We start from the raw sequence: 27,460 nt of genomic DNA, 5'->3' as shown, positions 1-27,460 counted from the left end.
GGAGGGACAGGGAGGCAGAGAGGGAGGGAGAGAGAGGGAGAAAAGGAAAAGAAGGAAGAAGAAGAAAGAAGAAGGAGGAGGGGAGGAGGGGAGGAGGAGGGGAGGAAGAAGAAAGAAGAAGGGGAGGCATGGGGAGAGGAGAGGAGAGGAGAGGGGAGAGAAGAGAGAGGCAGGAAGAAAGAAAAACTTCAAGGAGCAGCTTCTCACTCCAGGGCTGGGGAAGCAGAAGAAAGAGCTTAGGTCCCCAGGAATGTAGAGGTTGGAAGAGGCCCCGTGAGCAATGGGACCAGACCTGTGGGGAGGGGCTCTTTCCTGCCTGGGAACTCAGAGGAACTCTGGGACTCTGACTTCGAAAGAGCGTGCTGCTCACTGCTAGTGCCACAGCAGCTCACTTAGAGGAAGTTTCCCTTTGGGGTGGGACCCACGTTTCTCAGTAGCGGCCTTTGGGCCCCGGGAGCCTGTATCTGAGCGGGTGTGGTGACTGAGAGGGAGCTGCGAGGCTGGCTCTGGCCTTCCGGGGGAAACGTTCAGCTGGAGCCGTGGACTCCTGTCCTGCTGAAGAGCGGCTGCTGGGGGGATGCCAACAGGAGCGGAACGCAGAACCAGCAGGAGCCAGTCCTACCCTCTCAGTCTCTGTTCCCCTCCTAGTGCTAACAGAATGACTGGAAAGGTGAAAAGGGAGTTACAGAATCCCTCCCTCAGTATCATCGTGGAGCTGAGGTGGGCTTGCAGCTGAAAGCCACCTGCTTACTCAACCAAAGAGTTGGTTTCTTATTTTTAAAATTGCTATAAGCATTTTTGTTGCTATATGTGTACCCACAGTTATTTACTATAATAAATTCTTTGAGTAAAATTCCTGAACCTGTGTATGTGACATTTTCTCTTTATTAGTATCTGCCATCTACCTATGCATGCATTGTGTGTGTGTGTGTGTGTGTGTGTGTGTGAGAGAGAGAGAGAGAGAGAGAGAGAGACAGAGAGACAGAGAGACAGAGAGACAGAGAGAGAAAGAGAGATACTTTCTAACTTTTCCCTAATACAAATAAATCTCATTTTATTATTGGAATATATTATACTGTTAAGTTATAAGTATTGGTGGTATTAAGTTGAACTGGAAAAAAAGACTAAGTAGAGAAATGCCTTCCTTAAATTCTTGTTTTGTCATCCTGAGATGGTTGATCTTCTGCCTTAGTGTTCAAAAGTTTAATGATATGTAGCTATATTTCTGATTGATTTTGTAGTTTAAAAATATTCTCTTTTAATTTCAGGAAGAAAGACACAAGTCACAAAGGCCTTTCTCAGCATCATATGGACCAGTGTTCCCCTTAAATAATATAAAGATGAAGCTGAAGGATAATAATCCTGACAGACTATCCACAGGCATGCAATCCCAGGCACCCTCTCCATATTCCACCAGACGTTCTTTCCTGGACCAGCCGGCTGAATTGAACCTTGGAAATAACTTCAAATTGACTGGAGAAAGGAGACCTCCATTTGTGGTTAGACATGTGAGTCTCAAGTAATTCTTCAGAGTACTTTGGAATAGGAAGGATGTGGATGAGGGTGGAATAAAGGAATGCTGGACCACAAAAACAAAGGGGTGATTTGAAATAGAGAATTCAAATTGAATAATAACTGTTGCTAAACTGTGTTCACTTAATAAAGAGTAAGCTCCTCTGCAGGTATCTCCTACAGAGAACCTGTGTAGTAAATGTCAGCCATCTTCATTTTTTATTTTTGAAAATTATTAAAGGAGTACTACCTACGATAACTCATCACTGTTCAGAAGAAGTGGGGAATTGCCAGGAGTTGGAGATGTATAACAAAGGCTGAGACTTTATCAGCTGAAAGAAAATTGCTCCAGTTTTCTTAGTGAGATTAGTGCTCACTTTGAGTAGTGGCCGTACTTTGAAGAGTAGGTAAGGTGTCTTTGCAGGAAGGTGCAATATGCTAAACCCAAAGCCCTGAAGTAGAGGCAGCTTAGATTTAGCCCACAGGAGGTAGTGGACAAATTTAACTATCCTAGATCTCTCCATCTCTTTAAAAAATTGTTTTTACTACTATACTACATAAGTAATGGAAAATACAGAAAAGTTTAAGAAAATAAATTACCCATAGGCTCATCAGCAAATAGACTGCTCAATTTAACTTTATGCATTTTCTTCACCTTTTTTGGTCTTTATAGGCTTTCTTCCCACAAAGTTGTAATTATACTATGTATATACTATTAGTTTCTTTTTTTTAGTTACTTGATACAGTCCAGTTAACATTGCTTAAAAATATTTTCTATATTATTTTATACTCTCCATGAACACTATTCCATGTTCTAGTCAACAACTTCCTTTCCAGAATATTACCTGTTGATAGCATGTTGAGTTGGTATTTTGACTTAAAGTCACTAGTGGCGATGTTTGTGTATTTAGACAGGCTATGAGGTGTGGTAGGTCTCAATGTCAAGGTGCTGTTGAGGTGACTGTATATAAAGCGTTGATTAGATCTGGGCCTGGTAGCACATGCTTGTAATACTAGAACTCTGGGAGGCCGAAGTGGGAGGATCACAAATTTGAGTCCAGCCTGGGCATTGTGGGCTGGGATGTAGCTCAGTACGAAGATGCTGGTTCAATCTCCAGTACCTAGAAAAAATTTAAAAAGTTGATTTGTAGGTAGAACAGACCTTTTTGGTTAGAAACTACCAAATAAGTGTCTGCAGACACTATTGATTCACAGATACAGATATGCAGAACTTTGTGGCCTAAGTAAAGATGTCTGGCAAACATCTAGCAACCAATCTTTAAATGTGGCTCCACAAAAATATTGTTAACTTGAGTTTATTGGAGGGTCTGATTTATTCCAGTCTGTGTAAATTTTTGTAAAATATGTTAGTCCATTGTCGTTATAGACTAAACAACCTTAAAATATGGTTTGATTTCTTAAAGAATGAAAACTTGCTTGATATATCTTTTATTTAACAAATTCTTAGAGTTTTTGCCACGTCCCAAGCTCTTTTATTAGTGATTTTAAATATTAATTCTTTTATTTAACCAGATTTCCTGATGCTACATAGTGTTTCCTTAAGTAGAAGCATTAACATTTAGAGGATCTGATGTTGTAAAAACTTGTAAATTTGTAAGTTCAAATCAGTATATTTCTTTTTTTTTTTTTTTTTTTTTGGTTTTTCTCCGGTACCGGGAACCGAACTCACGGCCTTGCGCTTGCCAGTCAGGCGCTTTTGCCGCTGAGCTATAAATCAGTATATTTCTTGAAACCAGAATATGGACACAATCTGGAAGGGGTCATGGAAGGCTACAGTGTCATCTGTGCCAACCACTTGCTGCCAGGGAAGACGCTGCTTAGGTCAGCACTGATAATATTGTGTAGAAATATGGTACTCCTTCCTGTTTTAAAAAATGTGAAGTAGATCTTTGCTTGCTCTCTGTGCTTGATTCCTACCACTATTAGCATATAACATGTATCCAGCTGTAGTTCTTTATGCTGCCAACCCATATGCTAATGTTCTAGCCTAAGGAAGCCTCCGTGAAGATAGGGATAAATGGCTCCTCCAGTTGGGTAGAAGAGGTAACATCGAGACTATGGTTTAAGTTATTTCCCAGCCTTCTCTTTTCTGATCTGAATACTGGCAGAGGAGGAGCAAACACGGTGGGTAATGAGGAGTGGGTACTACAAGCTACCATAGATTCAAGCTTTGTTTCTCTCTTTTGCTATCAGGTGGACAGTGCAAAGCCCTTTGGGGAGCCTCACCCACAGAAATCTAGAAGAAAATCAAAGTTTTCAAACTTTCCATTTCCGATGAAAAGAGGTACTTTAGTTTCTTGATATTTCAGTACATTTCTTTATGGGAACCAGTGTATCCTACTTACTGTCTTTGATTCTGAGGAAGCACAAGGTATGGTGAAAACTGTGGGCCTGATTCCCAAGGACTCTCCATCTATGGTGTTCACTGGAGAGTTCCCAGGGGGCGGAGGCAGCTGAGAAGCCATCTATTTGAGAGTTCACCTAGTGCTGAAGAGAGCTGTGCTGGGCAGCGTTGCTGTAGAGTAAGGGTGCAGTGGTTGCCGTTGTTCCCTGGCTGGGCTGGTAAAGCCAGGAGCAATGGCCTGATGTGAACTCCTTGGAAAAGCAGCACTGACAGCTAACGATTATTTTGTTTGCCATCTTTCTGAATGGGCTGGTCGGGAGACTGATAATGTTTGCTGTCCAAGATTCTGTGTCAGGGAGGAGGGAAGCCAATTCTATCTGAAGCAGTTATGTTAAGGCAAGGAATTTCAAAAGTTTAGATTTTAGGACCCTTTTAAATATTACTGAAGATTGCAAAGAGGTTTTTTTGTTGAAGCGAGTAATGTCTATTAATATTTAGCAGGTTAGAAACTAAAACTGAGGAATTTAAAAAATACACTACACTAGCAGAAGTACAATTTTAGCCATCAGAATGGTGATGCTATGATTGGTTGTAGCTTTTGTTAGCACTGTGAGAAAGTGAGAGTGAAAAGCCACACAATATCTTAGTATAATTATGAAAGCAATTTTGACCTTGCAGGTTTCTTAAAAGGTTTTGAGGACCCATGGGGAAGTTCCTGGACCGTGCGTGGAGTCATTGGGTTATCGCATATCCCAGGCATCTTTTATGACTGAAATACGTAAATGTGTTAGGAGTGAAGGTCATGGGAGCCAAGTACATCACTCCTGAACTTAACCCAAATCCTCAGGCTAAAATGACGACAGCGTCCTCTTTTCCCTGGTCTCCTGGTAGGACTGGACTTGTGCCATTCCTTAGAACAGAGTTCCCTAACTTAGGCCTATAGGCTTTTACTTCTCAGGGCTACAGAGTTTTTGCAGTAACACAAGCAGGTCTTAGTGACTGAAAGCAGCTGACCAAGGACAGAGCATAGGATCTGAAGCAGAAAGTGCTTCATCACCTTTAACATTTAATGTAGGTTCTGTGAATTCAAAATTACCCATGTAGCCTATAAAAGCATTGTCCTTCCTAGTACAGTGAAATCAGATGACAGCAAATGTCCTTTCTGGGGGAGGACAAGTTGGGTTTAATGCTGACTCGAATATTGTGGGACTCATACATCACACTGGGCTGGGTCTTTGTCTTTTCTTAATCCTGCAGGTGGAGAACTCAGGTTCCAGAGAGGTTACAATGTGTGTACAGGTCACACACCAAGTTTTTGGCATACCTATATTTAGAGATGATGTTCAGACCTCTGGGCTCAGATCCTGGAATCCCTATAGCTTTCAAGCCAGACCTTTGCTTAGGTCACCTTTCAGCTCCTTCATCCAGGCCTAACGTAGAATAAAGCAGTGCTTCTCAAAGTTGAATCACCCAGGGACTTTGTTAAACTACAGATTCTGATCAGCAGGGCTGGGTGAGGCTTGGGACGCTTTTCTAATAAGCTTCCAGGTGATCCTCAAACTATAGACCCATGGCCTGCAGTCTGAGAATCAAGGGAACAAATACCAATGCCCTCCATGAGAGGGGGCTGCTCAAAACCAGTAGCAGGGGGTCCCAGGGCAGAGGTCAGGTTTGTGGCAATAGCTGCAAAGAACCTTGGCACTGCCAATTCTCTGCTCAGCTTGGGCTAGGAGAGACGAGAACTCCTGGGACAAAATGGACACACACAGTTTTGTATGCCCAGAGGATGTGAAATTTTCCAGGCTTTAAAAATCCATTTTTGTGTCTTTCTTCTTATTACCAGTGGTATGAGGGAATCAGCAGTCAAGGAAAAGTCCTCGTGATTGCCTAAGCCCCAGTCACACTGTGGGCAACCATGATGGTCTTACCGTTATCTTACAAATATTCATTTCAAAAGCATTTTTCCCCCCAATTTTGTCTGTTTTCTCTGTGTGTTTTTATTATTTCACTTTCTAGGGATCCATCCTGTTCTCTGGTAGTAGGTCTTCATGCTTCTCATAATTATTTATGGTAATCATCATGACTTCCATTTTTGCATTATATTTCCCTAAGCTCTTATATATTGTCTCAACATAACATTTGTGTCTACCTTGGAAAAATATACTCAGGTGCTGCTGCATAAATAGGAGTCTACAAAAACAAAAACAAAATGGCCGAAGAGGCAGAGTATATGAATTTTGTATTAGATCCCCATTACTGTCCTTTAGGCCCTGACCATATTGTACAAATTTCATTTATTTCTGCTTTAAATCTGCTTAAGGGTATTGAACTTACTGATTCACTTTAGGTTTGCTTTTACCGTTCCTCCTTTCATCTGTGGCATAATTAAAAATAAAACCTCATGTTGATCTCAAGAGGATAGATAAACTCCGAGACAGAATTGGAGTGACTCAAGGGAGACTTAATAACGGTCTTGTAATTTGCAAGGGAGCACTGAAGTTCTTAAAAATTTCATTCATTGTCTAAAACTGTTGTACTGCTGTGGAATAAATGTAGCAGCAGTTTTAGGCTAATTGGTCATAATGAGCCATTCAAACACCTGTTCCTCTTTCTTCTAGCTTCTTCTCTTGACAGCCTTGCAGCAAACATAAAGGTAATTTTAGAAGTAGCATTTGTAGAATGATTTATTTGCAGTTATTATATGTCAATTATTGTGCATCCTGCAGTCAGCAGTAGAAAGTTTATTTCTAGCTAGTGCTGTTTACATGGCATTGCTTTAGATTAGCTAGGGTTTATGCAAAGAGGCGTACAGGTTCCACTGTATATTCTGCTTCAGAACTTGGTGATTTGCTCCCCTCTATTCATTTGTAGGATGAATTACCAGGGAGGGTGTATCTAGGCCCAATACCTACTTTATCACTAGTAACTCTCATTGCTTTTTCTCTAATGGAACACCTTATACATGTAGAGGTGGTAAATGACTTGTTATTGAAGTTCTATTAGTTTGTCAGTGTTATAGTGTTACAATGTGAAAATAGACCTACCACTGGAAGATTGAGTATACTATACTTCTTACACCATGGCACTTAAATATTTTGCTAAAATATTATCTTTTCCCAGACCCAGTAATCCCTTGGCCTCAGAAATCAAAGCTCAGAGCATGAGTTAATTTGGTTTATTAATATATGCCAAATGTACAGACTTTTGATTATTTTTCCTTGACCTCAACTACTGAGCATTTTGTTTGTAGCCCTCTTTTATTTGCAGGAGATCCCTGCGGCCTATATTTTATCACCTTACCTCCATTTCTCTTCCTTTTCCTACCCCACCCCTAGCTCTAAATTAAGCAAAGCAAAAAGCAGACAAACAAAACGAAACAAAAAACTACAACTGAAGAATAATGCACATTGTCATTCAGGTTATCAGAGAGCCAGATGAACGGATTATTTTAAGGAAAGCATCACCATCACATTTAGATTCAAGAGAGTTTGGAAAGTCCTCGCCCTGTAGCCAAGGGGATGCCAATTTCCACCGGGAAACCTCATTTGCCAACTGCCAGCACTCCAGATCTCCTAGCCCTCTGGATCCACTTCTACTCCGAGAAAGGTCAGCAGCAAGCATCTGTCTCTTTGCCTGAAGAGAGCGCTGTGGTCTGGCAGGAGTAACCTCACTTCAGTATGTTTTCTTAGCAACATTCAGATGGTGAGACCTAGGTATGAAAAATCCACCTTTCCTTATAAAATCCACCCGAAAGTCAGAATCGAGCCTCTTCTCTGGAAAGCATGTTTCAGCATGTTCGTTGTGAATATGATAGATACCTAACTGATATATAGTCTTATCTACCTAGTATTTGCACATTTTTATCTGTCATAAAATTTTCAACTGAAGTTTTTGGTTTTAGTGGTATAAAAATGTTCACTATAGACAATTTATAGACCAGCAAAAAGGAGGAGGAAAAAAATCACTCATACTCTTACCACCCGAAGACAAATGTTGTTAACATAAGAGTGTGTTTTTATTTTCTATTTTGTTTTTGTTTTTCTTCCGGTACCGGGAATTGAACTCACAACCTTGCGCTTGCCAGGCAGGCGATATGCCACTGAGCTAAATCCCCAGCCTCTGTTTTTATTTTCTAGACGCATAGTTTCTTGGTTTGTCTGCATTATTACCTCAGCTGATAGGAACATGTTTGCATTTGTCTGGAGACCAGGCCTGAGAACCAGAACAGGAATCTTTATTTGCCAAACTGTGTTCCCTACTAAGGAAATCAACCAATGCTCTTGAGTCCTCTGTTAGCCCTCAAAGTCCTTCTTTCTGGGAAACTCAGCTCATCGTGCAAGTCAGAATAGGTGGTCCCCCTTATGCCAGAGGAGTGGCCCTGAAAATAAGACAGCTGTTTTGAAGGGAGGATGTGCCAATCTGTTCTTCCCTGCATTACTACTGCTGAGAACAAGAAGTCCTCATGCCAAAATAACACTGTTACTTACAAAGGGACTCATTGTAGATATCCTAGAACCAAAGTGGCCTTGTAATTTCAGTAGGAATTATATTTTGCGGTAGATTAAGAAAGTGGCAATCCATGTGTGATGGTTTTCAGAATTAATAGGATACCTATATTGAAATATTAAGTCACTTGAGGAAACCTGATCAAGTATTTTAATAAAACATTAACTTACGGTGAATTTTTGATCATTTACTTTACTGGAAAATGGGACAACATAGATTTTTTAAAAATCAACTTTGGCACACAGAGAAAAGTGCTCTGAGATGTATTTATTCTCCGCTGTGCCTGGCTTCTGTCTCCTCCTGGTTTATGCTACCAGCCTGGAACTCAGCGGGTTGGAAAAGTGAGGGAGATTATTCTGGATTCAAAGACTTACAGGGAATTGATTTTAAACAAGGAGTGGAAAGAATCCTCACTTGGTGTGACTGGAAGCTTAGGGCTTTAGTGCTCACTCTTAAGTGCTGAATGATCTTACACAAATATTTGACTGTTTAGACTTCATTTTTCTCACCTTTAAAGTTAATGTGATGACCAAAGGTTTATCTTCTTTCAGCCACAGAATACTTCTTTGCTCCCCAAACTGGGGAAATCCCAGTTTCTTAAGCTCCTTAGAAGCAGTGCAGCAAGCTTTCCTGAGACACTGAATTGACTGGGCACTTACTGGGCAGCTGTGATGTGCAGTGTGCATGATCACGGCACTTTCGCTTTCCGGTGACTTCCTCACTAGGTGAGAGGTTAACATAACCTCACCCCACTAGATATCGAATGGACTGTCTATGCACTCAGCAGAAGCACAATCCAAAGGAGAGGGAAAGAAGTGCAGAAGGCGAGTAACTCCATCAGAAGGGAGATCTGGGAAGGTCTCATTTCTCCTTAAATCTGTTCAATGGTTTATGTGTCCATGCACCCAGCCTTTTATGCGTGTCTTTAGGCAGCATGCAGGTGATTGTCAACTCTGGTTGGCAGAAAAATTGCTTCATATTTGTGGAGTCAAAATCAAATGGGATTGGAATTATGTGTGAGTGTGGGCTCTCCATGGTTAAAAAGGTATCTTGGAACAGCCTTGGTAATCAATCCGCTGAGCCTGAAACAGAAATACTAGTATTTAAAACATTTCTCCTGATTTCTTGAGAATTTGCAACCCAGGATGGAATGGGGGAAAACAAGTACACAGGCAGCTTTCTTTCTTTTCTTTTGTGATTTTTTTTTAATTAAAAAAAAAAAACAGAAACAAATTAACAAACACAAATAGATAAACACAGCAACATAAAAACAATAAAAGCAATCCAGAATTTCAGACAAGATGGTAGGAAATTAACAATGGTTGTTGTATTACTTGTTGTTATCTTCATATTGGGTATTCAGCTACAAGCAGCTTTCTATAGGACAGTGCTTCTTCAATAGTACAGGAAAATGCTATTGGCGTAGGAAGGAGGATGGCAGTTCTAGCATGTTTTGTGGAGGAGGTGACATGTTTTCTGAGCCCTGGAGAGAGCAGATTGGTTTATGATAGAACTAGTGGAGGTGAGGGGTGGGAGGTAAGGAGGCAGGGCAGGGTCAGCTTCCAGTAGTCAGATGGATTTGGGGGAGTAGTGGGTGCCAGGGTGTAAGGGTCTGAGGGGGCACTGTGGAAGCCAAGCTGAGGAGTTTTCTTAGAAGGAAGTAGGGAGCTTTGAAAGTTTACTCATAGAAGCTGGCACAGGTAGCTTTAGGAATGTGATTCTGATTGCAAACCAGTGACTTGTTATCTCTAATGAGACTGCAGATGCTGTGTGCCTAAAGTCACTTTTCTTTTTCATAGTCACTTTAAACAGATAACCTTGGACCTATTTGGACTATGAGTTTATAAATAAGGCCATGATCTGCTATAATGAAGACTAACATGTCCCGTCATTGTCTTGGTTTTCATCCCCCAAAATCCTGGGAAGCTCTCAAGTCCTGGGCAGATCAGGAATTTTAACTCCAGAGGAGCAGCTCCAGAGATAGTATATTTAAGACAGCTGTTTTAAGTGAAGAACATGCCATTTGTGTGCCTGGGGAGGATTGCATTCCTACTGACTTTAGAGGGATAACCAAGGCAGGATCTGGGACACTGGAGGTCTCTACATTTCTATTCTTTTCACATCAGCATCATCAGGACTGGTCTGTGTGCCCAGACCACACGGGTGTCTGAGAAACACCCTTGAGATTCTTTTAGCTTGATTCTAAAGTTCTTAAGGGCCAAGGTGACAGAGATGAATTGAAGACAAATTTTGGAGTGAGGACCAGCCCAAGGTTTTAATGGAAGAAACACAAAGTCCTTTAGCAAGACCTTTATGAGGAAAAGTGGTAGTCCCAAAGGAGGGAGGAACACCCTCAAGCCTGCTCCTCCTCTCCACTGTTTGGATAATGTCGTACCTTCATCACACATCCTCATTCCTCCTTCTGCACAAGGAGAAGGTGAATCATGTGGAGAAAGTATAATGAAGATACAGCACTGCTCCTGTCTGTTGGCTCATCATTTTCAAAGAGAAGGTTCTCGAATGTAGAAAAGATTGTGCATATCATGCAGATGTATGTATTTACAGTATATGCAAATACATTCATTTACATTGCATTCAAATGTAGGAATTGCTTTAGTACTTTCAAAATCTATGAGAAGTATATACAATGTCTACCTGGTGGCTGTTTGTAAATACTAACTTTATAACTTTAAAATATTTTTGTCATCTTAGACTTTGATAGAGGAGTGTAGAAATGGTATATACGGTCTTTTCTTAAGCACAGTAGTGCTTTAGGTGATGCTTTCATTTTGCTGAGCTGTTTTTCTAGGTTGGTAATGGTTTTGTATAGAGCCAGTCCTTTTTTTGGTCTCCCTGGAAATCCGTGGAACATGCTTGATATAGACAGTTGTGATGGGAAGACAGATGGGACCAGAATCATGGAGAGGGGCAGCCACGTACGGGGTCATTAGTATGGTAGTCATAAGAACAACTCAATTCCCAATGCTCCTGACATTTCCAGTGTTTGTCATACATTAATAGAAGATAATGGCTTTATTTGAATTATTAAAATTTTGTAGGCATTTTTGTTTTGTTTTGTTTTTTGTTTTTCTTTTCCGGTACCAGGAATTGAACTCACGACCTTGCGCTTGCCAGGCAGGCGCTGTGCCGCTGAGCTAAATCCCCAGCCCCCTTTGTAGGCATTTTAAGGGAACAGTATCTGTGCTTTTCTTTAGCAAATTGCTATGTATACTTTAACATTCACCTCAGAGTGTAGGATTTGGTTCTCACCTCTCCCCTGAATACAAATGAATGAATGAATGAATGAATGAATGAATGAACTCACTACTCAAGAAATATGTTTGTTTGTTTGTTTGTTTTGTTTTTCTCTAGTACCAAGGATCGAACTCACGACCTCACACTTACCAGGCAGGCGCTATGCTGCTAAGCTAAATCTCCAGCCCCAAGAAATATCTTTTAAATATCACTATGGTATTCAATACCAACTGTACCCTGGGATAAACTATTAACCAAACAGTCTTAGTCTCAATTTCAGACATACATTAACCAAATAATGCCAAGATTCCCACTGGCAGAAATACTATGATTGAGGTGTAGGTAAATATAATTCCAAATGTGGGTGAGAAGTTATCTGACCCCTTCACTTAAGAACTCAGGAAGGACTTTCCTAAGAAGTTAGCAATGGAACTGAACCCTGAAAGGTGAGTAGGAGTTAATGAGAGTGTGGCTAGGGCTTGGGAAGCGGCAACATTACAGATAGAGCAGTGCTAGCAATGTGTATGGAAGGGGAAAATGCTGGCTAAGTCTGGGGTCCAGGTGGTTTAAGTCAATGAGAAATAAAATAGAATTCATGTGGCAGAAAATAACACATTGGTTTTTATATGAAAATTTAAGGATTAAAAATTTTAATGTGAAAGCAGGATTTGCTCATTAGAGAAACAGTTGAAAACACACACACACAAGGACAAAGAATAAGAAAAAAGAAAAAACACAGTAGGGTCCAGAGAAAGGAATAACTTATAGCCAAACATGCAAGCACAAACCATTTTAAACACGTTGGTTATTTTTATTCCCCAGTGCTTTTCTTATTCATGGACTTAATAAATGCTTTGAGTTCATACTATGTGTACCATTTTTCATGCTGTTGTTTTTTCTTAGGATTAAGTTTTAAGCAACAACTCTTACATACTCTAAGCTGGTGGACCATTGAATAGCTGCATAATACATTGTGGTGTTCAATTTGTTGAACAGGTGCCATCGTAGTTCTGAGCCCACATGGAAGAAGATCCACGAAAGGGTATGTGGTCTTCTGATGTCCCACAGAGTTCAGCAGCCCCCAAAGGTTAGGGTTTCTGATAAAATTAATCTTTGTTGATGAAGTAACTTGGAACTGGAACTGTGGTCTAGTAGGTGAGGCAGACATTAACCAAGTAAATGCAGAAACAAATGTAAAATTGTTACACTTACCAGTGAGAGTATGTGGTGTTCTAAGAGTGTATGTATCTTACTTGTGACAGAATATCCCACATCCACAGGTTAAAGGAGAGGTTTATTTTGGTTCAGAGTTTGTAGAGGTTTTAGTAATAGAGGCTGGTTCCAAGGCAGCATGGTGTGGCAGAGGAGAAACAATCCATACAGGGCAGGCAGGACACACCAAGGAATCAAGGGAGAAATATAAACCCTTCGAGGCCATGCCTACAATGACCCACCTTTTCCCACCAGGCTTCACCTCCCAGCATCACACCTAGCTATAAACTTACGAGTGGATAAATCCACTGATGAATATCATGACCCTGTGATCCAGTTACTTCCCCAGAGTTCCACCTATAAGTGTGTCGAGATAGAACCGTAACAGGGTGGTAGGGGTATTTGAGTGGTTGGGAGTCATTGCAGGCTCCTTGCGAAAGAGACAGGAACTTAGATCCGAGGGCTGAGCAGCCGGTAATATGGTACACAGCATTCATCAAGCAGTGGTCCTAGCATGGGGTCCTTGAAAGGGTTCAGAGGAGACAGTCTACTGCATCACTTTCCCTTCCTGTATGATGGAAATCCTAGGCCAAAGAAGAATACAGTTGTTTGTGTGGTTTGAGTAAGGCCAGCATGGAAGAATGGTGGCATGGAAGAATGGAAGAATGGAAGAATGTTTTACTAAAAGTTGAACAGCATGGAAGAATGTTTTACTAAAAGTTATTTTATTTTTTTCCCTAAAATTTAAATTGGTGGTTGTGGCTTTTTGACTTGGAGTTTGGGGAGTATTCCTGATCCAGTGAGAGATATATCCAATACTTTGTGTCTGTGACAGACGTACAGCTAAGCGACCTCTAACTTAATTCAAAGGAATTAAAATGAAAGGTTAATATTTAACCATGCCATGTAGTTGATTTGGTCTTCTTGACTTATAATTAAATACTGGCGTATGCTAGATTTGTGGGATGACACTTAGAAATGAATATTGGTTATTATAACTATGGGAGTATTTTCTCTTCCAAATAAAGGAATCCCTTTAAAATGAAAGGAAGGAAGGAAGAAAGGAAGGAAGAGGGGAAGGCAGAAGGAAGAAGAGAAGGGAGGGAGGAAATCTACTTCCACATATAGTAAATCTCACATATATCATATATATGGGAAGCACAGTTCTCATATATGCAAAAGGCTACTCGTCTGAATATTTCTGATCTCTATTCCATTACTGGCAGTGTGATTGCTGAATGTTTTTATTATAGGAAGACTCTAACTCTGAAGACACTTATATCCTTGAAAGACCAAACTACCCACTGAAGAAATACCCACAGCATGAAAAGAGATACTTTTAACCTTATCTTATGTAAGTAAGCAGCTTAAGTGCTGCTTATCTTGATTTACTAAAAGAATTTAAGTTTCTTATTATAAATAAACTAGCTAAAAATGTGGTAGACAGGAGATATGGAGGAGACCTACAAACTGTATTCTTCCTTCACATAGTAAAATGATAGGGCATGTGTCTGCCAGCTCTATTGCCTCCCGTCATCTCTCTCTTCCCTCAGTCTTTATCTGAGGGACCTTCGGACTTCCTCCAGCTCGTTAAGCACAAGCTCTTTCTTCCGCAGGGTCTTTGGATACATTTTTTTTTTCTATCTAGAATACTACTTCCTGACACTGCCTGATAACTTCCGTTTGCCTTTCAGGTCTCATGATTTTCTATGACAACCTCTCTCTCTTTTTTTAATTTAAATTTTATTTTTATTTTAAAGAGAATGACAGTCCCAGATCAAGGACTCTCTCTACTGCTTGCTACTTTGTATCCAGTGTTTAGCACAGTACAAAGAATCCTATTTAACTTTTTAGTCTTAAGGTATATGTCCTGTATGAGAACTTCCTTTCCCACACTCACACTGCTGCTGCCTGCAGATAATTTGGTCCTCCAGTATGTCTGAGGCAAGAGTCAGCAGATACATGCTTCATATGGTAAATATATCTTATAAGTGAATGCTGACTGAGGAAATAAGGCAACTGTACAATTTAAATATATAGCAAATAGCCAGATTGTAGGGGTATCACCATTTCTTAGCTATTTTCTTATGTTCTCTTCCTAAATCAGGTCCAGAATAATAACAACTATTTTTTTCAGGGTGGCATGCTTGCCTGTGGGTAGTGGCAAGTTGGATTTCTGTGGACAGAAATTAAGCTGGGAACTTCTATTCCACCATTTTATTAACAGTACTCTTAGCTCTTCCTTATTACATGCTTTCTGAGTACCAAGAGCTGGTCTAAATACTTTACATGTGCTAAATGAGTTCATAGTTAATTCTCAAACAACCCTATGAAATGGGTACTATCATGAGTTCCATTTTACAGATAGGGAAGTTAAGATACAGAAAGGTTAAATACCTCGCACAAAGTGATCCATCTAGTGAATGGCAGAGCTGAGAATAAGCTTGTGCAGTGTGGCTTCAGAGCCCATACTCTTAACTTTTAACACTATTGCCTTTCCAAAGTTAGGATGTGTGGTAGGAGGACCCTGAGGAGAGAGAACAGGTGTGTAAATACGAACCCTCTGCCACCCACACAGAGTTTTCAGACACCGCCCTCATGTGTCTCCTGCCAGGATCTTATGGTATGGTATTGTATAGACCTTACTCTAATACATCAAAATAATTACAAGTTTGTAAACAGCAAAGGAATATGAGATAATCATCTGGGCTTTCACTATAATCAGGCACCTACAAGACTGGTTTGATTGGCCTTTTCTGTGACCCTTACTAAGCATGTCAACTGACTAATCACTAAAGACTCCCTTCCAAAAAAGGGTTACAAGGCTGCCTCAGTGAAACTCCTGGTCCCCTGGGAAGAATTGGACTCTCTGCCTCTTCTCAGAGAAAGGAGACTGACCAAATCCCACCCTCTGTGTCATTTCTGTCCCCATGAGCACCTGCCTTTGATCTCAAATTCTACTGTGTGACTAGCCCCGAGCCTGGAGCGAGAGCTAGGCTTTGTGTTGTGCTTTCAGCTGGATGGTCACTGAGGCACTTGGGCCAGACTTTACTCAAACACATGCAAAAATTGTAGCCCTAAAACTATTCTAAACTTTGAGATTATAGAGAAAGAAATACATCAAGAAAAGTAAAAGATAAAGGGCAAATATTAATTGCAGTGCTGCTTTCTGATCCTGTCATTTTTTTTTAGACCTGCAGCTCCTAAGACAGTGCTGGTATGGTTTTTAATCTCACGTGTCTCCACTGGGCAGGCGCCATTTTACTTCCTCTTTCAGGGGTCCCTATACCTCTGTCACAACCAGAAGTGAAAACAAGTCAACCTCAGTTGGTAGAGCCAAGCTCCATCATTGAGGACACCTCCCCCATTTGTTCACCAGCCTGTTGGGGATGTTGTTTGACACAATGGACAATTATGCACTTTGCTTCATCCCAGGAACTCCTCGCCCCATCAAAATCCAACAGACCATAATAGGCAGTGACCATGCATGCAATTCAGAAGGCAAATCCCTGGCTCAGCAGTTCTCTAAAATCACCTGGGGAACTTTAAAAAGTTTTCTCCATTCCAGGGCAATTTATTTTGACTCTCTGCAAATGGTGCTTGCCATTAATATATTTATGAGTTCTTTAGGAGTACATTTAAGATAGAAAATCTCTGCATTTTACTGTGCATTTCTTCAGGATGGGGAATTGGAGCATCCCCCAATTCCATATTTGACCCTGTCCATGGTCAACAGTAGTTGTTCACACGTGTAACAGTTCAATTCAATAATACCCAGAAGGTTCGGGCACATTTGCTATGTTCCAAGGACTGTAAGAACTCCTTGCAATAATACTGGGAGTGGATAACTCTGAGTATCATCACCCTCATACAAAGAGGTCAGGTGACTTGCTGGAAGTGGTATAGGTGTGTCCTCTCTTGCTCAGCACTGGGAATCTGGAAGAGGCTCTCAGACCAAGTGACCCCGAGGTATGGCAGAATGCCAAGATTAGGGTAGTATGAAATCATCTTTTTTCTCTTTGGTTGTGTTGCTTGTTCACCATTTTCTCAGTACGACATGTTACATGTGATGTTTCAAATTTTGCAGGGGGAAATGAATGAAAGCTGGAGGAGGATCATCAAAAGCTCATTCCTGGAGACAACTACATATCCTTGGAGAAATGCACAGTGATCTTTGTTGTCTGTATTGAGTTACCGGTGTCTAACCCTCTTTAAATCAAACCCTGTACTCAGTCTTTTGTGCCCAGGTAAGAGTTGTTGATTAAAGTGTTGCTGTGTGGGGCCCTCATTTTCTTGTCATCTGAAAATTTGTGTTTTATTTTGTTTGTGTGTTGTTTTGAGCACAAAACAGAAATAGTAATAGTTGAGTGACAGCTGCTTTTCCATTTGGAAAGCACTTTATAGAATTCTAACAAAAATATCAAGATGCTTTTTCAGCTGTTCTTCATTTTTGGTCATGGTTGTGTTCTTGAAAAGTTTTCCCTCTTCTTTCCTTTTTTTTCCTTCCCTTCCCTTCCCTTCCTCCCTCTCCCAATTTAAATTTTTATATGCACTAGAAGTTATTATTTAGAGGAATAACTTGATAAAGTCTCCAGTTAAAGACTGTCAATGTGACTTCTTTTCAGTGTTAGGCTTGATTTATATGAAGTCCTCTTAAAACTAGGAAAAGAGAACATTATATCTGGAGAATTTAGATCTTGGTTTTAAAGGCTGAATTTCTATGATAAATTTGTAAGAGGCCAGTTTCTTTGTACTGTAGTTCAAAATACTTCTGTTCTCTACCTTTTGTTCTAGCAATTCTTAATTAATTAAGAGGAGGAACATACTTTCTTCAAATATTTCCCTAAAAGAGCTAAGTAAATAGGTTGCATAGAAAGCACTGCCAAAATGAGATTGTTTAATGAATTAGTAGAGTGCTTTTATGAAATGTGGCCCAGTTTGAGGGAGGGGGAAGAGAAAGATGACGGGAGAAAGGGTAACTAGAGGCACATCTGTTTCCATGGACACAGAACTAGGGAAGAGGGGGCCTGGAAATGGAAATCTTTGTGTTTCTTTCAGACTATAAATGTTCACACTTTCTCTACTGTGATCTGAACGTTGCTAATTTGTTGTTTAGATGTTACCTCTAAATTGTCACCAAAAATGAAAAATACTGTGTTACATTAAGGCCATAATAGAGTTGTCAGAAGAGTTCTGCTTGACATAACCAGCTGAAGGAAATCAGCTTTAATGAGTTCATATTTTATGTCCACTATTGTTAAAATATACATGGTGACATTCAGCATATATCTATTTACAAAGTAGAAGTTTATTTGGCTTACAGTTCTGGAGGCTGGGAAACTCAAGGTTGAGGGGCCATATCAAGTGACATCATTTTCTGGTGGAAGGGCAAGAGAGGGTGAAGAGGAAGGGGGAAGCTGAATTCATCTTTTTGTTAGGAACCCACTTCAGGGGTAACTAACCCATTTCTGGGGTAACTGTGTTAATCCATTCACTCAAGAGGTAACCTAATCACCTCTTGAACTAATCAACACTCTTATATTGGGGATTGAGTTTCCAGTACATGAGCTTTGAGGAATACATCAGCGTTCAGTTTTTGAAATGATTTGAGCATAACACCTTAATTTAATAGGAGTTTAAATGCCCACTTTTATTTGAAGTCATTTTTTCCTCACCAAATCATGATTTTTTTTCTCACTTTCTGATCTGCAAATTCTATTGTTCTAATTATTTGGTGTGTGTGTGTGTGTGTGTGTGTGTGTGTGTGTGCGTGCATGTGTTACTGGGGATTGAATCCAGGGCCTTTCCACTGAACTATATTTCCAGTCCTCTTTAATTTTAAAAACATTTTTAGACAGGGTCTTGCTAAGTTATTAAGTTGCCCAGGCTGGTCTTGAATTGCAGCCTTTCTGCCTTAGACTCCTGCAGTGTGGGATTACAAGTGTGTGTCACCATGCCCTACTAATTATTTATATCTTAACTTTTTAATTCTCAAGAAATTATTTAAGTGTGAGGAGTCATATTGGGCCCAGGATCGCAGTTGAGGTACTTTGGTTTTAGAATATGTAATAGCATGAAGAATTTTGTGGTGTATTGGGGGTTTGGATTACCATGTGAAGTCCTTTGTTGTTAAACATAATAAAAAAGCATTTCTACCTGTCTTGCTTCTGTTTATAATTTCTTTCTTGAGTTTCACAGCTGCAGATCTGTCAAACCCTGGACCATATTTTATGAGCATGTTTCACAAGGTCTCGGTTTGTGGAGGATCCTGGGAAAATCTCTTATGTGGAACCTGAGCCCTCTAAGCAAAAGCTCTGTACAATGAAGCCGTTTCTTTAGGTTACCAGACTATTTGAATCCTGTAGGTCTTGAATTGTAAAAGAGATTTAAAAATGAGAGTGTGAATGATATGTTTGATACAAAAGAGGTGATTGGTTTTAAGTATGTAATTTGAGAAGCTTGATGGGTTTGTGTATGAGTACAGCCCAAGCTGTGAATCCCAGACTGTTCTCAATATACCCAGAATTCCACCCCCTTAGTTCCATTAAAGGGGTCCTCTGGCATCTCTCAAGGGCAGCCTGAGTGTAACCATTAATTGTAGTATGTCAATTTGACTGGATTAAGAAGGGCCTAGCAGATCAGTAAAACACACTTCTGGGCGTGTTCTGTGGAATGTTTCAGAGATGACTGGCATGTAGGCCAGCAAACTGATGGGAGAAGACCCACCTCAACTGTGGGTAGCACCAACCAACAGGCTCGTGGCCTCGATGAAATAAAAAGGAAAGAAAAAGGAATTTGGTGCGTATGTTTGAAAACCTCCATTTTTCTTCAGTGGGTGTATCTTTTGCTACTGCCATGGCCTGTGGATATCACACATCAGTATTTTCAACACAGCCTCCCATCAGCCACTCAGAGGTGCTTTCAGGACTTCAGTCTTGGGCACATCCTTGACCCCTCTTGTTCTTCTTCTTGGACTGAGCAGCTGCTGGACTCTGATCAATGCACTGAGGAATAGGAACTGCCCTCTGTCTGGCCTGTGACTAACAAATCTGCTAGTGTTACCAGATAGGACTGCTGTTCTGCCTGATGAGAGGAGCCATCCCAGTTTGGGGATGTTTGGATCTTAGAGGGGACCCCCTCTCCTCTCATTCCTTGTACTGGGAATCCTGCCAACAATGGTGAGAGCTGAAACCTTCTGTTCTCTGGGTCTGGGATCCTTGCGTCTGTAACACTGGGTTTGGGGGTACAAAATTATGGCCATAAATTTTACTTTGTTTATTGGAGGATGGAACATATGCCCAGTTTCACGATCAGAACTAGGGAATTTGGTCCAAACAGGGACTTGTCTAAGACAGGAGCCCGTTTTTTGGTACAAATCAATCCTGCTCAGAATGGCTGGAATGCCAGAGCCTTTCCAGCAGAGTGAGGAAGCTCCCAGGCCACATGTTTCCCCTTGGAAAGTATTTTAGAGCGATCCATCAGCATCTCCCTGTAAGTACATATTGCTTTTCTTTATGTTAGCTTTCCTTTTTTGTTGTCTTTATTTCTGAAGTATCGTGTGGCCTGTAGTCTAAGCTCACCCATCCTCATATATTCATAAAAATCTGTGGGGACGCATGTACTGTCTGTGGCTTTATGGTGACCACACAGCTTTGCCTTTTCCCTAAGACTGGGCTCACCTACAGAACAGATAAGGAATGGCTCAGATTGCTTTGTAGGTGTGGGAGGGTCATGTGGTGAAGGGACTGGGGTATGTTTTAAATCTCAATACCGGTAAATCTGAGAGACTTGTTCCAGAAATAGTGAGGGAGATTAAAAATCTCCTAGGCCCCTGAGACACACCAGCATTAGGAATTTTCTCAGATGAATGGAGTGTAGGTAAACTCCAGCAAGAAAGGGAGTTTACTCTAAAATGAGGTGGTTGAGAAATACATGTTCGGAAGGCTTGATCTTTGCTGAGTTTGTTTGGGTATATTTTTGAACCAGCCTAGGTGTGTCATTGCATGTCCTCCTTAGCCTGAGTGGGTGGGGAGGGTAATTTGTCCTAAATTTTTCTATATGTGGGACCAGAACAAATGATATTTTTGGGGAATGAGAGATTCATGATCTTTTAAAGACCTTGTCATTTACCTTTGAAGGACCTGGAGTGCCAGAAAGGAAATGGGTTAAAGGTTTATCCTTCCTCTGCCCACACCCCTGCTCTCTCATTCACTCATTGCTTTGTTTAGCTTCCCCATTGGCGAGGTTCTTGCTTGCTTGGGAGCGTTGTACCAGCATGAGACAAGGATCAAGAGCACCTGGATTTGAATCTTGGTTTTTGCCAGTTATAGACTGAAGGCCAATCACAAATTTAACCTCTTTGTACCTCCTTGTGTGTAAATTGGAGGTAATGTCATTGTGGATATATGACACATTTAAAAAACACATTAAATCAGTGCCTGGCATGAAATGAGCACGCAGTAAGCACTAGCTCTTCTTATCTTATTTAATTATTTAAGTAAAACATCATTTCCCCTGTTAAGGACACTAAAGCTCAGAAAAAGGAGTGTTAACACCAGTTTCAAACCCTGGTCTGTCTGTCATGGTTTCTCTACCACTTTCTTGTACCTGTTGATTGTTACATGAGCATTCTAGTCCCTGACACTGGAAAATTTTACCCAAGGGTTTGCCATCCTGGAAGTTGTATGTGAGGATATGAAAAATCTGAACTTAACATTTCAGAGTAAGAGAGTATCTGAGGTCTCTTGACAGTCATTAGAATGAGGTTAACCACTTCTTGTTTAGGTCAACCAGAGGTGCTTTCTGTTATTTCCTGTCATTGGAATATTATGTTTGTAAATAGTATTTTTAGTAAGTTCTCCTTTCCCTTTGCTTTAAAATAAACCTGCCTGTTCCTTTTCCTCCAGGAATTGACACTTAGGTTGGTATTTCAAACTGAGATAAATATCACACCTGTTTTAGTGGGATGACTTCCAGGAACAGATTGTAAGCAGTAGGTGTTATTGTTGGAAATGCTGGAATCATGGTGGGAACTTGCAGTCATGAAAGCTCATTTGGCATTGCGTAAGGGGAGCTCAGCTCAGGCTCATGAAAATATTCTTTGTTCACTGGATCATGTGGTCTCCCAGCCCTGACAGCTAAATCGATTCTGCAGCTTTCCGTGAATCCACTCAACTTGTATTCACTAAGTTCCTACTTTGTGCTCAGTTTAGCACTGAGTATAACGTATGACATGTACCAATCCTGGGGCTTCCAGACTTTACTAGGGCAATGGCGTGGTTTAAGTGTGACTCTCAGAAAATAATGCAAACTCAAATTTCTTCAGACCCAGCCAGGATTTATCACTGTCCGCCACATTAAGGTTTAAAACAATGGTATGTAGCAGGGAGGTGAAGTGAAATACACAGCGTAACTTCCCCCATCAATCTCCCCCAAGGTGTGCAATTTCTCAGATCCAAATCTAAACCAAAATGCACAATGGCCACATCAAGCTAGTCTGAAGCAGTGTCTTGTTTACAGCTACCCTTTGACTCCTGTTTAATAGCATGAAATGATATTGATTTAAATGAGAATTGTGGAACTCCATTTCATTACTTTATAATCAAGTTTCATATTGGTTAACTTTAATAATATAAGGCAATATCTGATTATGTACCAACATACTATTATTACTTGTCTAGATTCTGGAAGGCAAAAAACAAACAAACACTGGGGTTTTGCAGCTGGGGGGGGGCAAGAATTTCTCTGACATTAAAGAATAGGAAGAACAGGTGGAGAAGAAGGGACGCAGTTATGGAGGGCGTGCCGAGGCATGTGTGTATGTGGGAAGAAGTGACTTCTGGGGATATCTTCTGATGATATTAAATATGATGTCTGGTATTTTAGACTTTGTGCTAGGCATTAAAATTAAGTATTAATCTCATGTCTTGTTCAGGATATTTTAGGAGTAAGTAGACATTGGTGGCTGGGGAGACTGAGAAAGCCACTAGAGTCTGGAAGTTAGGGTAATAGAATCTGAACTGAGGAGAAGGGTCATACAAGATAAAAGGGCAAACTAAACATAGAGCTAGGAAGAAACTCATGAGGTAACTTATTTTAATGATGATTAAAAACCCACGTATATATATTGTGGAGAGGATCTGGCTCCTGTAAGAAAGAAGCAGTTAAATGAGGTCGCCTGGGCTGAGCTGTGAAGTGCAGTAGAACTACTGATTATTAGGAATGATTTTTTCATTGTTATTTTCACTAGTACATATTTGAAGTACATAATGATTACATTTATTGTAGAGAGTTGGTCCATGTATTTAACACATCTTAATTCTTTTTCATTCTCTTCCCCTCCCTCTCCCCTCCCTCCATCTCTTGGTCTCCTCATTTGTGAATGATCTAGTTCCTGTTTTTTTTTAATCTGTCTTTTATTTTGCTCTTTATTTATACATTGGGTTTTTCATATAAGAGAAACAGTGTGATATTTAAGTTTGTGTATCTGACTTATTTCACTTAACACTATTGTGTTAAGGCGCATCAATTTTCCTACAAATGACTCAAATTTATCCTCCTTTCTAGCAGAAATACTGCATTGTGTATAAGTACCACATTTTCTTGATTGATTTATATGTTGATGGACATATAGGCCACTTCCAAAATTTGTTTGTTTATTGGTGTGCTACTATAAGCATGTGTATGCATGTGTCACTGTTGTATGATGTCTTTAACTTTTTGGGGAAGATTAGAAGGGGAATAGCTGGGTTGAATGGGAACTCTATTTTTAGTTTTTAAAGGAATCTCCATACTGATTTCCACAGTGGTTGTACTAGTTTATATATCCCCACAAACAATGTAGAAGGCTTCCCTTTTCCCTGTGGCTTCGCCAGTCTTTGTTATTAGTTGATTTCTTGATGATAGATGTTCTTTCTGGAGTAAGATGGAATCTCAGTGTAGTTTTAATTTGCATTTCTTTAATGGCCAGTAACGTTGACCTTTTTTTTTCATATATTTATTGTCCAGTTGTACTTCTTCTGTGAAGTGTCTGTTCATTTCAGTTGCACATTTTTGATAGTCTTTTATTTGGGGGGTCTAATTTTTTTTCAGTTCTTTATATATTCTAGATATTAATCCTCTGAGGAATAGCTAGCAATTTTTTTCCCATTCTGAGGGTGTCTCTTTATTAGTTATTTTCTTTGCTGCACAGAAGTGTTTAAATTTGATATAATCCCATTTGTTGATTCTTGATGTTATTATAATGCAGTTGGGGTTCTGTTCAGAATGTCCTTGCCTATTGCTATGACTTCAGGAGTTTTACTTATTTTATCTTCCAGTAGGTTGTTTTCTGTTTTAATATTTAGATCTTTGATCCATTTTTATTTAAGTTTAGTATGTGGAGGGAGATAGGGTTTACGCTCAATCTTGTGTATGTGGATAACCAGTTTTCCTAGCACCATTTGCCACACAGACTATTCTCCCAGTGTCTGTTTTTGGCCCCTTTGTTAGATGGCTTAATATGACTGGGGTTGTTTCTGCATCCTCTATTTTACTCCATTGATTCACAAGTCTGTTTTTGTGTCAGTTCTGTGCTATTATCACTATAGCTTTCTAATATAACTTGAATCTAATATAACTGGGATTGTGATGTCTCTTGCTTTGCTCTTATTGCCCAGAATTGCTTTTGCCTTTCTGGGTCTCTTCTGCTTTCATTATAAATTTGAGAACTGATTTCTTTAGTTCTGTGAGGAACATTGTTGGTATTTCGATTGAGATTGCCTTAAGTGTATATATCAGTTTTGGAAGTGTGACCATTTTGACAGTATTGGTTCTGCCTATCTAGGAACAGATGTATCTTTCCATTTTCTGAGGTGACTGATGTCTATTTAGACTCCATAAGACCAGGTGCTACCACTTGTCTTAGGCCTGGTCATTTCATCTTTATCTTGAGGCCTGGCCTCCTGCAGACGCGCCTCTGGCCTCAGTTGTAAGGAGTTTTCATTTCCTTTACTGTGTCTCTTGAGGGTCCAGCCCTATTTGACTGCCTATAATATTTCTACCGAACTCAGCTGTCTATAACACCACCACGATTGGTTTAGTGTCTTCTTGTTTGTTAATCCATTGGACTCTTGTTCTTACTTTGAATGTCTCATTATTGTAAATAGAATTTAGAAGATTATCACAGTACAAGTTTATTCATTCAAAGATTACATAGAAAGTGGAAATTAAGACTAGGTCACATGAAATTACTCATGCATGCAGGTGACTAAATCTTGGGCCAGCTGCTTCACAGAGGCAGCACTGTTTACACAGGGGCTCCCTCTTGGATCCCAAGGCAGATAAATGCATAAATGAACTAATGTCTGTAGACCTGTCTGACAACCTTAGACCTCTTGGAGTCAAAAGCAGGAAGAAACCATTATGATCTCAAGCTACCATGGAAATCATGGTGATTTGAACATAAACTTTAGGAGAGACTTCAGAAAAAAAATAGGAGGTGGATATTGAATAAATGCAATTTTAAATCATGACAGAAGGGCCCATGGAGAATGCTCAGTAGAAGTTGCAAATGGGATGTAAAGTTTGGCTAAGAGGGCAGGAAAAACCAGGAGTAGCTATATTTACAATTTGTACATGCACGTTTTTGATAATCATCTGCACAGAGTAGATCAATGTAGCCATAAGAATGGATCAATTTCCGGTGGAGAGAGTGAGAGAGGGACAGAGCAGAATGGTAGGAAGCTTGTTCGCTCATTTCACATATTTGAGGGGTTACTGTGTTTGGCAGGAGCAGAAATAAGCCCCATAGCAAGGAGCAGCAGGACGAGGAGGTTACAAAGATGATGAGAGCGCGGTGGAGAAAGAGTGGGCGGTGCGAAGCCTAGTAATATTGCAGAAGCCAGGGAGAGAACTTGGTGGAATACATGGCAGCCAATGGTGACAAATCCTGCAGAAGTGTAAACAATGACAACTGCAATAATGCTGTTTGTATTTCACAAGCAGGACATGGGTTACCTGGGAGTTTCTGAGCAGATGTGGAAACTGGACTTCAGGGGATTAAGGTAAGTGAGGAGGAAATGGAGGTATAAAGACCAATAAGCAGCCCTAAAAATCTGGTATGAAAGGAAAGGAGAAATAGCATTCCAGTTTTTATTCTGACATCTTCCCATCTCTGGCTTTGGGACAAATAAGGCTTCCTGGAAGAACTGGGTTTTGAATGAAGGATTTAGAGGTGAGGAGAGAAGGATAGAACGATAAAGTACCAGCCATAAAGAAGGCGGGTTCGGGCCACTAAATAATGGCACATTTTAGATTAATCTGTACTAGATTGGGAAAACAGAGGGGGATCTGAAGGAGTAAACTTGATTGTAGCAAATTCAATGACATGATTAGAAAATATGAACAACTTTTAAAGAGGTGGTGATGGGCTACCATCGTGCATTGCCTTGTTAAACACTTTGAAGCTTATATATTGAAAGTTAGGAAAATACTTTGGAATAGTTTTTGAGTCCCAGCTGTGTGAACTTGTGCATTTATTGTTATTTTTATCTATTTATTTTTTTGTCCCAGGAATCGAACTCAGGACCTTGTGCTTGCCAGGCAGGTGCTTGTGCCACTGAGCTATATCCCCAGCCCCTAAGTGTGTGAACTCGGGCACACTATTTAACCTTGCTAAGCTGCAGTTGCCTCATCTTGAAAACACAGGGTAATATTATTTGCCTGATAAGAGTGTCAAGAAGCATAAGTAAGATTATGCATGTAACAAATTTAGTTCAATGCTGCCGTATAGTTGACACTTGGTGTTAACAGTGATTCTGTGTTTATTTTGTTAAATCTCTTTATTGAGGTATGACATGCAAAAAGCTATACATATTTAACACAGGCAACTTAAGGAGTTTGGTGGTAAGTACTGTACACACCTGTGAAACCATCTTCACACTCAATGCCTATTAGCATCGTTTCCTTCCTTCTTTCTTCCATATGTGTGAGACAACACACTTATCCCCTAAGAGCTACACTCTTAGCAAGATTTTAACAGTACAACACAATATTGTTAACTGTAGTCACTACACTGTAAAGTAGATCTCTGTAGTGATTCCTGTTCTGAAAATGCTGGGGCACCTCAGACTTGAGCTACAGTTAATATTCCAGCACTCCGGGCTTCCTCTGCCTTACTTACAGTGCCTGTTGGGGAACACTGACCCTTAGCCATATTGCCTGCCACCTGATCATTGCGCGATCTTAGACAAGTTGCTTCACTTTTTGTGACAGTTTTCTCATCTGTATAAAGGGGAAAATAGTAGTACTCATTTCATGCTGCTATTATATTAAATGAATTAATATGGAAGTGGTTGGAACAGTGCTTGCCGCCTAGTAACTGAAATGCCAACATTTGCCAAACGCATAAAAGTGATTTTCCTCTGTTTCTCTTCTTTCTAAAATCAGGACACCCAACCCTCTCCTACACTCATCCTGGCAAGGAGACATCTCCACATCTAATGCCTGCAGCTATTAGGAATTAGGTCAATGTCTTGAAGCATGGCACAAGAACAGAGTAGGCAGTTGTCTGTCTGGGATGGTCTAGGTGCAAACTGTCCTGAGAGCCAGAAGAGCAGACTAAATAGTTCT

At 40.3% G+C, this 27,460-nt stretch overlaps 1 protein-coding gene across 4 annotated transcripts in view; it reads left to right on the top strand.

Moving 5' to 3' along the window:
• The window catches only part of Spata6l (spermatogenesis associated 6-like), a 63,863-nt gene extending 45,934 nt beyond the window's left edge, over positions 1-17,929 (top strand). For 2 of the 4 annotated variants that reach the window (XM_005388637.2, XM_005388639.2), the window contains exons 7-13: positions 1,269-1,508; positions 3,727-3,817; positions 6,496-6,530; positions 7,296-7,483; positions 12,635-12,725; positions 14,104-14,204; positions 16,938-17,929. In XM_005388637.2, coding sequence (XP_005388694.1) covers positions 1,269-1,508; positions 3,727-3,817; positions 6,496-6,530; positions 7,296-7,483; positions 12,635-12,725; positions 14,104-14,193 — 735 coding nt within the window. In that variant the 3' untranslated portion in view covers positions 14,194-14,204; positions 16,938-17,929. Of the gene's footprint in view, positions 1-1,268; positions 1,509-3,726; positions 3,818-6,495; positions 6,531-7,295; positions 7,484-12,541; positions 12,593-12,634; positions 12,726-14,103; positions 14,205-16,937 lie in introns of those variants that run through there. The other 2 variants (XM_005388638.2, XM_005388640.2) reach the window with 2 other exon arrangements.
• Positions 17,930-27,460: the final 9,531 nt, after the last annotated feature.

This window comes from Chinchilla lanigera, unplaced genomic scaffold (genome assembly GCF_000276665.1).
Source record: "Chinchilla lanigera isolate Chin_1 unplaced genomic scaffold, ChiLan1.0 scaffold00033, whole genome shotgun sequence".
Lineage (NCBI taxonomy): Eukaryota > Metazoa > Chordata > Mammalia > Rodentia > Chinchillidae > Chinchilla > Chinchilla lanigera.
This window is presented reverse-complemented; position numbering and strand designations above follow the sequence as displayed.